Source organism: Barbus barbus (assembly GCF_936440315.1).
Source record: "Barbus barbus genome assembly, chromosome: 30".
Classification (NCBI taxonomy): domain Eukaryota; kingdom Metazoa; phylum Chordata; class Actinopteri; order Cypriniformes; family Cyprinidae; genus Barbus; species Barbus barbus.
In genome coordinates this window covers 16,604,913-16,622,844 of record NC_136758.1, presented here as the reverse complement: position 1 = coordinate 16,622,844, position 17,932 = coordinate 16,604,913, and the positions used below count along the sequence as shown (strand labels likewise).

General features: G+C 37.6%; 1 protein-coding gene across 2 annotated transcripts in view; it reads right to left on the bottom strand.

Annotated features, from left to right (window-relative positions):
• Positions 1-5,315: 5,315 nt before the first annotated feature.
• Positions 5,316-17,932, bottom strand: part of LOC306850724 (serine-rich coiled-coil domain-containing protein 2-like) — a 51,994-nt gene continuing 39,377 nt past the window's right edge. Inside the window, exons 11-12 of one of the 2 annotated variants that reach the window (XM_079386548.1) lie at positions 16,696-16,777; positions 5,316-8,962 (exon numbers count right to left, since the gene is read on the bottom strand). In XM_079386548.1, the coding sequence (XP_079242674.1) occupies positions 8,871-8,962; positions 16,696-16,777 (174 nt within the window). In that variant the 3' untranslated portion in view covers positions 5,316-8,870. The remainder of the gene's footprint in view (positions 8,963-16,695; positions 16,778-17,932) is intronic. The other variant, XM_079386547.1, reaches the window with a different exon arrangement.

Sequence of the window (17,932 nt, the reverse complement as noted above, 5' to 3'; positions counted from 1 at the left end):
AGAAAATGACAAAGTTTTATGTTTTTAAACTGGCAAAGTGCTGCAGTTTGTGGACAGTGTATAACTAAGACCTCTTCAAATATTTACACCATTGCAAATCCCCAGAGGTTTCCAACAACAGTGATTTTAAATATATAACCAACTCCCACACATATTTACTCACCATGCACCCACCAGTTTAATAAAATCTCTTCAGTTGAAACTAATTTCAGAAGGTTTTCTGCAGACTAAAACAGCCCATTTTTCATTCACAGTAAAATGAGTTACCCTGCTCCTACATTGTTAAAAACTATAAATGTAACTGTAGAGATTTTGATTAACTACGGTTGATTTGACTCATGTCCCTCTCTGTGCTTCATTTCAGATTTTTATACCAGGTTGCACCTCAAATGATCTGTAACTCACTGACTGACTGTCAAGTAGAAGACGAAAGGTTTAATTTCAAGTACACTTCAGTATAAACTTCACATAAACTCTGGACTGAGCATTTTTGTTGATGTTGTGGTTTGTTTGGTTTTTTGTTTTCATCATCCTGTTCAACTGCCTTTCACATTTTTGTTTTTATATTTACCATGGAGGACATGACTGAATTTCAGAAATTGTTGTCAAGGAGGCTGTTAAGAAACATGGGTGTCAAATTTGATTCAAACGTCTTTCCCGCTATAGCATTTTCTCCACTTTCTTGGTTATTGAATGAAACCAATTCAGGTCTGTCGAGGTAGTAGATATACCTGTGCTTGGTGGCTTTCTGATTTCATTTTTCCTTTAATTCATTTTGCCTACAGCAGAATCCGTCCTTCTGCAAACTGCCAGAGGGAGACTGTCAGTCTCTTAAAGTGACAGGGCCCTCAAATGCAAGCAAGCACAGATCAACTTCATCTGTGCAGCCAATAATCTCATTCCAGCAAGAATAATAAGATTACCCTCTGTTTCTTCTTAATAACCAGGAGTTTCAGTGATGAATGCTAAATTATGTCTCACATAACCTTTGAGTATGTTATTATAGTGTCACTGATTCAGATATATCTGTTCTCAAATTCATTTGTTATGGATGTGCAGTTGTGCTTGTACCATTTCAACCGTTTCTGCGAATCATTTGAAATCCAACCAATGCCTAGAGCAGTATAAATATTACACCATATTCTTTTTGAAAGGAAACCGTTTCTTGAGCAGAGAGATTGAATGCTTATCTGATTAGTAATATTGTTTTGTGCAAAATTGTTCATATGAAAGGTTTAAAAAAACACTCATCAGACTAAATTATTAATTTCGGTATTCTTAGTGGACATTATGGATCCCACCTGTTGTAAAAGCTAATACTATGAATAAATCACTCCCGAACAAGTCTTCTGTACAGAAAAAGTGTGTAGCAGACAATCGTCAATCATTATTATTCATCCAAAATTTTGATTTGTGCTTACAACCACTAAAATATTCATTCAGCATGGAACACAGATGGACAAATGCATATTAATGTTTAATCAAACACTGATGCAAACATAGGCTTTAACAATGATGGTTGATTAATCAAGGATTAATTATCCATTAAAATAGATAATGTGACACAAATATAATGATAAGCATCAATAACTCCGAAGAGGTTATTTGTGACTTTGTCAAACATTCATTTGCTACATAAATGTTTAACTCGTTCAAATATGTATTTTTTCATGCTGGGTGGATTACTGTGAAGGTCTTTGGCTGGTTATTGCAGATTTCTTACTGTTCAGTGAACTAGATCAGTATTTATTAACTGGTTTTGCTTTGACTAATTTTGGTGTCTAAATGTCTAAACTTCTAAACGTTCACTGCTTGAAACACTTTGTGGTTGCCCCTCCTTGCAAGTAATTCAGTATTTTATATTATTTCACTTGATAAAATATTAAAATAAGTTTAATCATTCATTTTTATAATGCATTATTTTTTTATCAATTTTTTAGCCTTTAGTAAGCCTATTTTTTGTCTTCCTAACTATGCATGATTACTTGGAAATAATTGCCATATTATTATTTGCATATTTGTGTTTTTCCTTGTGTCCCATTTTTTGAAAGCGACCCACCCGTTGAGAACTATTGTTCTAATATTCATCAGTCATGAACTCCTAAAGACACTGAATTCATAATGAACAAAAGCACTCAGCTGCATGTATGACATACTTCAGACATCAAGTGCTCTGATCGGTCTAGAATTGCACAGGTTACTAATCCACAAAACAAAGGCATCTGGCAAACTGCCATTCTGTAAGAAATACACACAGCCTGTGTGTGTATTTTTTTTTACAGCATGGCAGTTCAATTGTGCGCTGAATACAAGCAGCAGGTTTAGAGGTGGGACCACATAGACAGATCTGGAACAAACTAGTGGTTAAAGCTCAGGCCTGGTAAACAGAAGATTGCAGGTATGATCCCTACAGGGAATCTCCTTGTCAGAGTTCAGCTGTATACTGCACTTGGACAAACAAAAATGTTATCTATAGGATCACTCATAATCTCAGAGATGAAAATCCTAGAGAATACTGTGTTTAGTGCTTTATATGTACCATATAGGGTCCAGTTTGTCCTCTTTCACATTCTGCATCTGCCACAATGCAGTGTAACTGCAAGAGGCTTGTGTTTTGTTTTCACGCTGACAGCATTAGAGCTGCATCTTTAAACAGAAAATAAAGTGATTTCTGGGTTGCATTTCATTTAATAACAGCCATGAATTATAAAATGGCTTTCAACAGTGTGCCATAGAGAATTATTACAAACTTGATTGTTGAAATGCAATTTACATGAGGAGGGGGATAACATTAACATCAAAATGCTAATTAATTTATAAAGAACAGAATCCAAACCCCAAACTGTAGTTAAACTGCTTAAATCATCTGCATAGTGTTGCTGCATGAGGAACTTCAAGCCCAACAGACATGTTTTCAAGTAAAGGGTGAGCAGCACACACCATTATCATGTCCTCACAAAACCCTATACAGAAAAAAGATTGTGTAAATTTATTTTCAACATGGTTTCCACTCTGATGCATGGAAAAATAAATAAGCTCAGTTGAAATTCTACTCGTGGGATGCAGCACACACTGCTCATATGACCTGTTAAAAAGGACACAAAAATGAAAATCAGTCTTCACAATCCCTAAAAGAACTGTGTTCATGTTGACCTCCTTGTGAGTGTTTGCAGGACAGCGAAACCTTCTTCAGTGGGCACTGAATGCAGAGCTGTAAGTGTTGTCTGACCTCTAGGTAGCCTGTATGATGGGTTTAAGTGCTCACTTCAGTGATTGCGTGGTGATGAAGAGCAGAGGTTCAAGTGGGGCATATCTGAGTGCTTGATACCATTCTAGTGTTCCTCTTCTCTAAGACAGGACAGCTTAATCAATCAAGCTAATACATATTGTATTTTTCTACATTAATTACTGCAGGAAAAAACTGCATTCTGATAAAGATTACCTCGCTTCATCTTTAAAAAACATGGATAAAGCCATCATAAGTTCTACATACACAGTATATACAAAAATACCTTTTTTTACACAATACTTTTTATATTAGTATAGTATTAGTACTATGATATTAACCTTGATAAGCGTTCATGGACTGCATTGTGAAGCTCTGAAACAGACCTCCATGGTCCTTTGACTTAGCCTTGCTTGAAAAAAAATCTTATAGAGAAAAAGAGAACAGCGAGAGAAAAGTGGACAGTGTTGCATTTTCCAAATCTTCCTTTCTGCAGAGTTTTATTACAGGGAAATTAAAAGACTGCCAGTGCTTTTGTTTTCGATTGAAATAAACAAATGGACAACAGAAAAACAAACACGCTCTGGAGGTCCGGATAATCACAGACAACAATTATGTAATTAATTTCTTTCACACCGCATTCTCCAATCTCTTTCCTCATTCTTTGTCTCTCTCTTTCTCTCACACACACACACACGATACCCAATTTATCCAGTCAAGAGACCATTAGACACACACTTGACTGCAAAGGTACCCATCTACTGTCTTGACCTCTAGATTACAGATCGAAAACATGATTGGTGGGGCAGATGTGGTCAGAAGGTCAACACTCTGGTTAGCAAGACTCCTGTTAAGTCATCCATTCAATTCCTTCTCTGTGCTACAATAGCAATCAGTGTCCTGGTTGGAGTTAACCCTCCTACACTCAACTTCAAAGCCAAATACACTTCATACACTTCCACCGGCTGACCGAGCAGCCCAATCTCACCTGAGCAGGCCCCTTTGACACTTCCCAGTAGATAAAAAGAAAGAAAAAATCTTCACGTATTGAAAAAGTTAGTGGAAAAGTAAAAAATAAATAAACCAAAAATATAAAAATACAACTTTCCAAGAAGGGGATGCAGAGAGTCAGTTGCTTGCAGAACACATATTCAGGTTGTACATCAAAACCACTTGCATTATCCCTGTACCGCTGCAGGGAATTGGAGGGCGCAGCATCTTCAGTTCAGTGCACTGAGAAACGAGAATGACTCTTTGGCAGCAGCGTGGCAGCCCTGGATCTCTGCCCTTCAGCGAATCTTCACACAATCATCATCACCCTGAGAGGATAGAGGCTGACAGCAACAAGACATTTCAGAAAGACAAGCGCAGATTAAATGTAGTCTATCTATAGTATCTATCCATCCATAGTATATATGCATCCATCTGTAGGATATTCATCAATCTATACTTTAAAAAAAAAAAGTTTTAACTGAAGTGTTTGTGCTGCCTTAAGATTTTAAGCTTACTCAACTCAAATATCAAAGTTGTCACAAAGTACAATTTAAGTTAATTCAAGTTCAACTAAAACTTCAAACTTTATGGCAGTATGAACAATTAAAACAACTTGCACTTTTTTTACAGTGTCTATCCATTAATCTATCATATCCATCCATCCATAGTGCCTATCCATCTATCTATAGTACCCATTGTATCCATCCATCTTGTTTGAATTGGTGAAAATATTAACTACAGACTGTTTGCAGCAGCTTGCCTGTAATTGCACCATGAAATTGAATATAATTTAATTTCTCTGAATCGAATGCTGGAAAAAAAAATGCTGAAAGTTTTCTTCAGAAAGTGCTGAAGTAAGTTTAGCTCTTGTCTTTATATTGTCAAGGCTGTTAAAATAAACTGTGTTTGGGCAGAGAATATTAGACAATTCTTTAATGTGTGGATTTACACTATAATGAACAGGGCAGCATAAAGCAGCCCTGAATATAATGTATAAGGATCTGCAGAGAAATACTGCAGGGTGTAAAATATTGCTAGGAAGAGCTGCAGAAATCCACACAAATGAATGTCTGACACAGAAAACGCAACAGCGAGCGTGAATCTTATTCCTTCACTTTATTAAAGTCTCTCACCTTCCACTGGACCAGGGCACACAGGGACAGAACATCAAGACACAAACAGGCAAATAAAAGTAGTTGCACACAATAAAATGACAGCAAACCAAACAGATCAGGTCAAAAATACCAGTCTCTCCAGTGTGGAGGTTGAAACAGGTCATTTAAAGTGCTTAAATTCATTCCTCTGTTAGTAAACATCTCTTCTGTCCATACAAACAGGTTGGCAGCTGTTTTCATGAAGCTATAATGGAGCAATGGTAGCATTCTGACAGTGCTGCATACTCTCGGGTCACAACAGGTGAAAAACACAGCAAGACATGAACTATATGAAAGGAAAAATGGGAGATTTTTTTTAAAAAGGACTTCATGGCAAGTGCTTATTGTTCCAGATATCTTCATGCTATCAAAGAATCGTCCAGGTGAAAAGAACCCAGAGGAAGGCATAAACACATGGGCAGCAAGTCATAAATGTATTTTACACAACAGCATAAGGTCTTTGTACGAGTTCATTTTAGTAATTAGGAAATCTAATACCTAGTGTTATTACGGAGCAGTTTTATTTTTTTTCACACTGCAGCTCAATGGTGATTTGTTGAAGGAAACGGCGTCTTTGAGTTTGCAGATATTCCTGAAACAATGCCGTTTTTGCATCTCCATTTAACCAAAAATGAAAAAGTTATTATAAACCTGTAAGTCTTTTTTTTTTCCAGTGGAACAGATATTTTAAAGAAATTGTTAGCTGTTATTGTCTGTGGTCAAAAACGTGAGCAGGGATTGTTTGTTAGTCATTTCAACTTTCCATTGACTTTCATTATACAGGCATTTTGCTCTCTTCTTTTGTGTTCCACAGAAGAAAGTAGTTATACTTAGGAAAGACATAAGGGATATTTGAGTGAGCCATCCCTTTAATTATACACAATTTTTTTCTGTCTTGCCTCATTTCTTAGGAGGCAAACGAAAGAGAAGATGCTCTTATCTGTAAACAGACACCTCATTGACATGAGCAATTCACCTCTGACCATAGCAGACGGAATCAATGTAATTTCTGTGACTTTGCATTTGCAAGGAGACAGCGTATTACGCAGGACCTCTCCTCCTGCACACATACAGCGACAAAAACAGAGACAGAAAGAGAGAGAAACACAAACAAAGTGCCACCAGAGCATTACAAAACAAGCCCTCCACTGATTTTCTGCTTAGTATAACCAGAGTTGGGTGAGAGAAACACACACACACACATAAGTATGTCTAGACGTATGTGACCCATGTGTTATATGCGGTAAAACCCAAAGCCCCTCAGAAATGGAAGTAAATCACTTTTGCGTTACAATAAACATCCACATTTATGTTTAAGGGTATATATACTTATACGTATATACACTGTTAAATATATTGCACATAAACACACAGAGATGGTTTCTTGCATATTTAAAATAATAGTACGGATAAGTTTATGTGCTTCCATGCAGCGGATCTTGTTGTATATTTGTTTTACAGTGTGCATTATGTATCAAGGCATGCCAAAAGCACGAAAACTCAAATTATTGACAATCTTATCAACCTTCTGAGACACATTTATGTAATCTAACCTTCCATAAGGAAAGCCGGAAACCATCTTCCTTAGAAAACACCTACTGTGGACAAAACCAGCCTCAAATCAATCTAACCTTACGGCAAAGGACAAATGGTCCAAGTTTACTTTTTCTTTTTTTGGGGGAAGTGGGGGTAATGGCATTGCTTGCAGAGCCAAAAATAAGTTACTGTAGTGCATCATCAAGACAAAAATATTTTTCAAAACTTCTAAACTTGCTCAAGTGTACATTTAAAGTTTCACTGCAAGAGTATTTCTGCTCCAAAGACAAGGCAAAAATGTTCTTCCTGCAGCACTGGAACAGACTGAACAGCTTAATAAAGGCATTTTAACTGTAAACATCTTTAGAACGTATAAATAATTAAAAAGCTTTATAACAATTTTTTATGGAACTAATGGGGGGTGAAAAAGCAAGTTTATGCTTCGAGCATGCCATAATCCATAATCAAGAAAAAGAACCTTGTTAATACATGAGGCATGAGCCTAATTAAAATTAAAATCTGCTGATCATGACTGAAGCCAAGGTGAAAATAAAGGAAGCACAGACAGTGGCGTGTGCACCTTCGTGCAAAAAAACACTGTCTACAGGTCAAAGAGACTTTGTTGCACTGAAAAACAAGACGTAGGAATGAGAACGCGGAAACAAAGAGATTTTGTAGCTTGCACTGTTTTCTTTGTGTTTATGTGGTGAATTCAGACAAGGACATGAAATGAGGCATAAAGTAATACACAAACAGATCAAATCACAGCAGACAAAGAAGTCTTCCTGTGGAAACTGGAGAGGAGACTTGGGTCACATGACTCTCTCTCTTTAAGACAAGATCCGTGAGGCTGCGTAGACAATAATATGCGTTTTCGCAGTTAAACCTCAGGAGGTTGGTGATGTAAATGTCAGATTCACCCACTAAATGAGTTGGCGTCCTGAGGGCACACCGCATGGGGAAATAGCCACACACTGAGGGTCTTGAATAATCTCCACAGGCAGTCTATGGCACAGCACTCACATCTTTGACGTTTGTTGAGTATCAGTAAAAAGACTTCTCTAGTGCTCGTTTTCTCTGCGTTTGCCTTCTGTTTCAGACTGAATTGAAATCGTTCCTTCAGTTTGTCAATCCATTAGGAGCTCAACTTGTATGGATGATGCAACTGTGAATGGTAAAGGTTTCTTAGTGGTTAAGGAATTATAATCAATAACTTATAGTTCGAAGTGATAGAGCGGTTTTGTGCGACAGATGCGCTGATTGTGACTACTTTTTGTTGCATAGTTAGATGCGATAGCTTAGCTGCTTTGTTTAGCTTAAAACGTTGTCTATCTAGTGCAAGCCGCATGTGTGATCATGCGTTCAGGGAGGTAGCCTTATCAGTGTCTATGGCTGCAGCTGACGCTCAGTGGATCTTTGGCTTTGCAAGTTGTGTGGAGACACCGAGCGGTACCGAAGCATTGCGTTGCGGGTCAGCCTCACTCCTGACCACTGCTGGCCAAGGCTGGGATAGCCGGCCGCGAGTAACGATGTGGTTCCCTGGACTGAAACATGGCAAACCTCTGGACGGAGGTGGAGGAAAAAGCTGCTTGGCCGTGTGGTTCATTGAGGGTCCAGGTTTTGACCCACTACCGCCCCCTATAGACAGAGCAGGGAGAGTTACCTGTTTGTGTAGCCGTGGAGGCTGCAGGACACGCGGGCTGAAGAAGGACGAGGGATGAGGTGTTTGCAGGAGTTTATTTTGATGGCTTTCAGGGGTCTGTCTCGCAATCAGCGGCACTGGTGAGTCATTCTCATCGTTGTCTTGTATGTGAAGGTAGGTGCTAAGCAACCGGCTCAGCTCTTCTGGGTCAGGCAAAGATTTCGACTCCACGTGAGGGTATTTAGCAGGAGGAAGAATTGGATCGGTGCAGGGGGCTGGAGGACAGGACGTAGGAGGCCGTTCCTCTTCGGTGCAGGCATCATTGTGGCCCCCGGTGGGGACTGTTCTTGCTAGTTTTCCCTGGATGAGGGGCTCGTTGGGGATGTGACTGATGGGCTGAAGTAGTTGAGGCTGCAGAAGACAAAACAGAACATTATTATTCAAGATGGAGATCTGCGATGATGGGCTACAATCCCATAGTAAGTGTATGGGACTGATATCTGTGTGACTTTCAAATGGTCCGGTTCATAGAACAGCTTATAAGAGCCTATAAAGGGACATTAACTGACAGCAACTGTTGCTAGTCCTATTCACACAGCAATGGGTAGTCAAATTCAGTCTTAAAATTTGTCTGTCAGTCTAAGAAAATAAATAGTCACTGTAAATGTAATTAAATAGTTACAGAGTGTGGTTATCTCCTTCAAAACCTAATTGTGCTTGAACCAGGGTTGTGCACAACTCAGAAATTAATTGAGAAGGCTTTTTAAATTCCAGTTCAATCCCTGAATTTAAAAAGAGATGATGAAAGGATGATGAGATGAAGTAGAATTAAAATTAACTGAAATCCAAATAAATTCATTAAACAGTCATGTGTCACATGTTACAATTCGGGGACCAATTCTTACTATTAACTAACAAATAATGATGACTACTGCCTCAATAACCTCTTAATTCTCTGCTTAGTAATAGTAAGGTAGTTGTTAGATTTAGGCATAGGGTAGGATTGTGGGACCTAAAATATGGTCATGCATAGTAAGGCATTAATATGAGCTTCATAAGTACTAAAAGTGGGAAGTCGTGGGTCAGACTCGTAATCCAAAGGTTGCGAGTTCGAGTCTCAGGTCCGGCAGGAATTCTAGGTGGGGGGAGTGAATGTACAGCGCTCTCTCCACCCTCAATACCACGACTTAGGTGCCCTTGAGCAAGGTGCCCTTTTTTTTCTGATTGGTGGAAATTTGCATAAAAATCATTTCTTCGCGTAATGTAGTTTTCCACGCAGAATTCTGCTGTTAAACACAATATTTAAAAAATACATTGAAAAATGCAGGCTGATGGTTTCAAGAAAAGCATAAATCATCAATTAACAACCATGTAGCTCACAGTAGGTCTGTCTTTAAAGGTTTATCATTAAAAAGTTAAGTGTTAAAAATCAATTGCCCTTCAATGCGATTTTTACTTCTGGAACCAGGCTGCTGCACTCATAATTCGGTAAATTTCTCCATCTGTAATTCAAATTCAGCTTCCTGTGGGGTGTGGCCAATTTAATTCACATTCAAACGCATAAGATGAAAGTGAAGCAGATTCTTTAATTCTGGACTATGAACAAGCCTGTTTTTTTTAGCATTCTAAAACAGCACTGGCAACATCGCCAGGATGTGCCAAGATGCGTGTGGTCAGCAGGCTGTTGAGCTGCGAACCAAGCGGTACTGTAATAGAATGGTTTTGGGTGGATGAGCACGTATGCAGGTGAGTTTCAATAAAGACAACTGTGCACCATGACAGAGGCGCAAGTCCTTGTTTCCTTCACTCTCTTTGTCTCTCGTGGGCTGCGAAAGAGCACTGCTGTACTGAAACCACAGCACCTCCTACTGGCTAACTCTGGTTTCATGCAGCCTGCCACATTTCTATTCAGTGTATTATCTCCAGATACCATCACAAAACAATTGTATCACATGCCCGACCAAACAGGGCTGAGAAAATGTCAGAATGAGAGAGACGTAAAGCATTACGATTTAAAAATCCACTTGAGAGCGCAAAAAACAAGAACACGGATCAAGAGAACAGTGCAGGTACACGGGAGTAAATGCGTGTGAGCGAGGGTGTGTGTGCAGAAGAGTTGTCAGCTAATTTTGTTGCATGAGGTACTGACGGTCACATCCTCTACATGACGTCACAAAGTCTCTGGGGTGGAAAGACATGTACGGACACCTGCAGATAACATCCATAATGCATTCATTTCTGGCCATTTCTGTCTCTCCGTGAGAACAGACAAGTCTCAGAGACTGTAACCTTTTTTAAAACTCTGTGAAGACAAAGTCCTGTTTACATGGATTATCACTCAAAACGCAGATTATCTTAAATTTTATTTCCATGCCTTAAAAGTGAAACCTCTCAATGGTCAAATTGCTGCCCTTTCAGCAAATCTCATTGAAAACGACTGACTTCTGGTCACTTTGGTCATTCCAAATTACTGTCAATGTGAATGGGGCTTAAAAATGAGAACAGATGTGAAGTGAGTCTCCTATCATGCGATAGAGAAAGAACTATACAACTTTGATAACTACTTTACTCTTTTCAATAATATTTTCAAAATAATTAAAGGAATTAAATTTTTAAAACAGATATTATTGATCGGTTTAAGCCAAGAAATTATTTTCCTCATTTCATTCATTTTAGCACCTTGCTTTATTGGTGAATTCCAGAGGATGATATTCCCATAAAAATATGAACTATATTACTTGGCAGATAAATAGTTTAAAGTGTGTAAAATATTTATTGAAAAGTGATGTACTGTTACCATCTTATCTTAGAAATGGTACTAACACCATTTCTGCACTTTCATAAAAGCATTAAGACACTCCAGGACACTTTTACAGTGATTTTACTATGGCTAAGGTATGTTCTTAACAGAGGTGGACAGTAGTGGAGTACATTTACTTGAGTATTGCACTTAAGTACACTGAGTATCTTTACTTGAGGATTTTTTTTTTTTCTGGAAACTTGTGACTTTAACTTCACTACATTTAAAAGACAAATATTGTACTTTTCACTCCACTACATTTCTATCAAGGTCCTCGAAGTAGAAAGTCGTTATGCAGCAGCTTTGAAAGTCAGGGAGTGATTTTTTTTCTTTTCGAAAACGTGATTTTTTGACAGCATATCAGTAATCACTCTTGTTGGGTTACATAAAGTGATTTTCCCAGCATTTGTTTAACACTGACCAGTTGCAAATGTGATATGTTTTTGCAACGATTCAATATTAAGAAATTTATATTGTGGTATGTATTAGACACATTATTGTCTGATTTAGCAAAAAAATAGTGTAAACAAAAATATTACCAATAAAGACAAAAAACAATTGTTGTACATTAACAAAACACAATAGGACTTGAAGCAGCACTGCACAGATGTTGTCTATGACATCAATGTACAACGCAAGAGCGACGATGTCAAATAAATCTTGCTGTTTTGCTTTTTTGTTAAAGCAGTGTTGCTGTTGTAAAGTTATACAGCTACAGTTGTGTTGCTGGGTTTTAAAGCAGGTTTGATGTTTGATTTTTTTTTAATCAGTCTATATTTACAGCATTTTCACGGTCCACTCGGTTCAAATGTGGACGAATGGCTACACAGTGCACACACTGTCAGAGCTGTGAGAGATCACTACCATCCTGCTTTTGTGGGGGTGGGCAAGGGTGTTAATTTTTAATTTTTATTTTTTTGTCAACTCTTGTTTTATTTCTACAAGTTTTTAACATTCTAAAAACTCTTTATTCCAAAGATACTACAAGTTAGTCTGTGTATTCAGTAGGTCTAATGCACTGTAAGTTGTACTTTCACTCAAGTAATGGAGTGTACTTTGTCCGCCTCTGGTTCTTAAGCATAATGCAAAGATGAGCACCTAAGACACCCTTAACTGAAGTAAAATTGCTGTAATGAACAGCCCCACAGCCTTACCGCTTTTATAAAATGGCAGCAACAGCATTGTGATAAACGACACCAAAGTTCAATAAACAATTTGCACACGATAAACAATTCTTGTGCCAAGAAATATAGTTCATTATACTGACTCTAGGCCGTTTTGGGGTTGCCAAGCAACAAAGCAACTTTAATACAGAATTCATCACAGGTGTTTGTATCGGCAAACTAGAATAAATTAGAATTGGGAGTTCAAAATATCTGTTTCATAATACAATATTAACATTATAAAAACAAAGGAATCATGCAGCACCAAACAATAGACAGGCACAAGACAGTAAAATAAAATAAAACATGATGTCAAACAGATTTCATGCTACTCTGCCTTTGTGGAGTGATTCAAAATCTTTGTGAAACCTAAACTTTTTAAAGGAGTTTCTGTATAAGTACCTAAAGTATGTGACATGTTTCCAGAAGAATGAGGACGAGGTTATAGATTGATTCTTTACAGAGAAGGGCTCAATATTAAGGATGGCTGAGCAGACCAATGCAGAGTTGTCACTACTTATATTAATGGATTAGCCTAGATATGTTGTGTTCCGATGGCTTTTGTGATTTATCTAAAGGAAAAGTGGCTATAACACCACTAGTAATGAGGATGTGCCAAAATTGCAACGAGTTGTAGGATTGATTGCAAGACAATCTAATCAAAAATGCTTTGCACTTTGTGGCATTTTTATAATCGTTTAGAAAAATAATGTGAATTCATAGCTTGCAGTTACAGTATAGTTGCATAATTTCCAGCTAGTATTGTGATTTTTTGTAAAGAAAACTCTACTAATTTAAATGAAAAACAGAAATATATACATTATTTTATTTTTTTGAAGCAACTAGAAAGTATTCAAGTTGTTTGTTTTTTGTTTTTTTGTGGTGAGGTCCATGAAAATCTGAAGTTCTGGCCTGTCTTGGCCAAGAGGAAAAACATTCTTAATTGTTGTTGAGCCCTAAAAAAAGCATCCATATTTCAAAAAAGAGCAGGGAGAATCAACTGCCTCCAAAATGTTTCACAAGATAACTTTGAAACACGATTGCTGGATATTACAACAGAAAGAGCTGTAATAAAATCTGGGCTTAATTCAGTCATTCATCTTACTGTAAGATTTGGCGGATGAAATGTGGCCATTTCGATAATAGAAGAGTTTTTAATATCCTGAGTTTGTAGAAGTGGAGGTTATAATGTGAATCCCGAAGGAGTTATCAGATCATTTTATTTTAATTGTCCTCTAAAATGGTTTAGCGTATCCCTGTGCAGTCACAGAACCAAGGACAATTGCACTATGGGCTAATTCTTTGCTTGTGTGCATGTTTGAGATGTTTAAACCCTGGTTCACCTGCGCATACTGATAACTGTTTGGATAAAGTCTCTGGAAGCAGGCTGAGAGAAGCAGTGGGTCTCTCAGAACACACCAGTAAACACTGTAGCTCCATCAGAGCAAAGATAGATCTGACACAACCACAGTAATCACAGCCCACGGAGGAAGAGATGAACAGAAACATTAGGACTTCGGATAGGTGGTTAGGGCAAAAGAGTCAGGAAAAAAAGTCTCATGCCACCTGTATTTGAATTTGTTTTGTATGTGAATGTATGGGAAAAAATTGAATCCATGCTTCAAAAATAAAATCAGACTCAAAAAATCATGCATCGTTCATTCACGTCACGTGACCATGCAAAGGGTGAAGCTTTTAGTAGATGTTACTGTACCACGCTGTGTCGCGGAAGTAATGTACAAGATGCTCCACCCCTGTCCCGGGGTATTATGGGATAGGCAGAGGGGGAGAAACAATACAGAGCACAAGTTCATTCAATCATGAAATAGGAAGAAGAAAGAGAAAGGGAAAAGACAGAGGAAAACAAAAGAAAGACAAGAAAAAAACTGTTGAGTTAAAAAAAACAAGAAAGGAAGAGGGTCAGATCTGTTGAGGAAGACACCAAACACATCTGCTCTATCTAAACTACAGCAATGTTTATAATGCAAAACATACATTCTCTCAAATGGTAACAGCTCTATTCTTGCAAAACTAAATTACTGGTGTCCAATTATTTTTTATGATATACACCTGAATCCTCCACTAAAAAAAGGTTTTAAAAAATCATACTAAGGACAATACAAATTAATAATTTACTGTGTGCACACTGAGTTACACTATCAGCAATTTACTCCAAATTGAATTTTTGCTAGAAATATTGGAATAATGATGAGTTCTAAGTTCATTAATATGGACTTCAAATTCTGGAAAGGAGTCAATATTTGTAAAACATTAATTGCTTTTTTTTCCACCAAAGTAAAATACTATCTCTAATCTATGGAAGCTCATTTCCATCTCTAAGTTAAGAAAAGTAATTAATTAATACAATTGTGACTATCTTCACAATTTCATTATTAAAATGCTGCTTTCTAAGCGCTCTAAACTGTTTTATAAAGTAATTTGTAATGTTATTTAAAATGTAGTTGTAATGTTTTAAAACGTAATTTACTCCTGTGATGGCAACGCTGAACTTTTAAAACAGTCTTTCATGTCACATGATCCTTTAGAAATCATTCTTATATGTTTATTTGATGTTCAAGAAACATTTGTGGAAAAAAAAATTTCTTCTGCTTATTATTTTTGTGGAAACCTTGATGCATTTGATTCATACTGACTCCAAACATTTGAACAATAGTATCTACCATTGGTTGTGTTTACACTTGACATGACACCTGTATCCAGATGTTGTCCACATACACATTAAAAAGACAAGTGTAAACGCGCTTCTGATCGGAATGTTATCCAATCAGCGTGTCCTGGTCCAGAGGTAGTCGAGGATGCATTGTGATCAGATCTTAGTGTAATGTAAACGCAATCCAGCCATCGTGTCAGCATTCGCAGGTCGACATCACGCAAAACCCTGCCCCCTCTCTCACAAACTCTCAGAAGAAACACGGAAATTAACAGGCTGTGGAGCGCTAGTGAGACTCGTACACTTATTTTGATTTCTAAAATGTCCCGTGACTGAAAATGGTTTTCAAAAAAACAAACAAAAAAAAACACCACTTCGGGTCAACTTTGAACCGGGGCCATCCTCTGAAGACTTATTTAAATATTGCGCTGGAATGACAGATCCGATCGGTTATCCAGATACAGAAGTCAGCAGATGTTGCCAAGTGTAGACGCGCCATATTCTGATTGACTGACGATCCGATCTGCTTGATTGGATCACGGTGATCGCATGTTAATGCCAAGTGTAAACGCAGCCTTATATTCATTTTTCATAATTGTGATTGTCACAATGTAATTTAATCTCTCACAACATCATATTTGTTATTTGATTTTTGTTAGATTTTGATTCTGAGGCAAAAAGAGGCTTACACACCTATCCCAGGTTAATGTACAGACAACTATAACCAAATATAACCATTTGTAGGTCGAATTCCCTGTGGCTTTGCAGAAACGTTTGTTTGATCTGGCATGCCAACTTCAAGCTCTGTTAATGGAATGAGTTTGAGACAAGGCTACCTGTTTGTCCATTATTAATTATACTCAGAAAAATATTCAGAACATTTAATTTTGACAAAGCAAATGTAAAAATTTAACTGCAGAAATAAAAATGCTCTTCTACAGTGAATTACTCCCATATCTCTCTCCCTCTCACACACAATCTATTACAGCTGCATGTGTTCATGCTGGTTCAGACAACAAATGCTGGCTCTTCGACTGACTGCACGGGTGCACAGCAATGTGTATCCAAAATCCCAGCACAAACACACCTGAAGACAGGGCACAGCACGGCCATCCACACAAACACACAGATGGTGTGATCCAACCAGTGCAGTGACCCACCTAGACCTGACAAAGACACTTCAAAACTGCCCAGCGGGAATCTGCTGACTTTCTGTAACCTTCTTAAATCGCTTCCACTTTCAACTGTCTCACACCACATCTCTTCCTCCTCGCTCTCTCATTTAACTGATATCCTACCTAAACAGCCCTGACTCACTGCCTCATGTTACTATATTGTGTGTGTATATATATATATATATATATATATATATATTCATAAACCTATAGGGAGACAGCTCTTGAAAGAGAAGGGAAGGAAACAGCAGAGAAAGAGACAGAGACGGTGGCGGAAAGCAAGCCGAACATTTTGCCAAAGGAATGAGGTCAGAGGTCAGGGGTTAATGACTCACTTTGTCGGCGTTGAGGCATGCTGGCACGAGGTGCAGTCTGGTACTGGCACTGCCAGGGAGAGAGGAGAGGAGTGGGTACAGCCTGCAACACACAGAAAAACTGTGACACACACACACGACACCCGCACAGCAGTGGAAAGAGACAAACCTCAGTGAATCTAGACAAAACACCGTTTTAGCAAAGGGAAATGGCACACATTTCCTCTGAGAAGACAAACTAACATGGATGTCTGAACATCAGACTGAAATATCAGTGAAGAACAAGGCTTGAATGCAAGCATGCACAATACATGCATGCAATATTCCTAGCCAACACATACAGATCTCACAGATAATATTTCCTTTTGCGTGTACACTGCACATGCACTGGGGAAATTTCTGAGATCAGATATATGTACCTTTACCTCTAATATTTTGTCACACTCAACCATAATGTTCGTAAACATACAAACCTTTTAGAAGAACGTTTGGGAAAATGTTGAGATAAAGGCAAAACAAACTGTTGTATGGTGCAAATCTGATGCCCAGAAAGTGAGCATGGCTTTGAGTCTATCAAGTCTTTTTATTATGAACAGAAAACTAGACTTGTTTAATAACTTTATAAACCACGGTGTTCATCTGTCTGTCCAAGGATACATGACAAAAATTGAAGGATCTTTTGAAGCAAGTGCACAAGTCCAATGTCAACAGTAGTCCAATTTATGTATACACTACCATGAAAAAGTATGGGGTGAGCAAGGTATGTTTGTTTGTTTATTTTTTTTCATTTTTTGGAAATCTATTAACACTTTTCAGTAAGGATGCATTCAATTTATCAAAAGTGACAGTAAAGGCATTAATAATGTTACAAAAGATTTCGATTTGAAATAAATGCTGTTTTTTGTACTTCTTTTCAAAGAACCCTGAAAAAAAAAAAAAGATCAGTTTCCACAAAAATATTAATCAGCACAACTATTCTCAACATTGATAATAATAAGAAATATTTTACTTGATCAGCAAATCAGCATATTAGAATGATTTCTTAATGATCATGTGACTCTGGAGTAAGGGCTGCTGAAAATCAGCTTTGCCATTACAGGAATAAATTACATTTTAAAATATATTCAAATGGAAAACTGTTACAAAATAGTAATAACTTTTCACAATATTACTGTTTTTACTGTATTTTTGATCAAATAAATGCAGCCTTTCTAAGCATAAGAGACTCCTTTAAAAAACATTAACAAATCTTACTGAC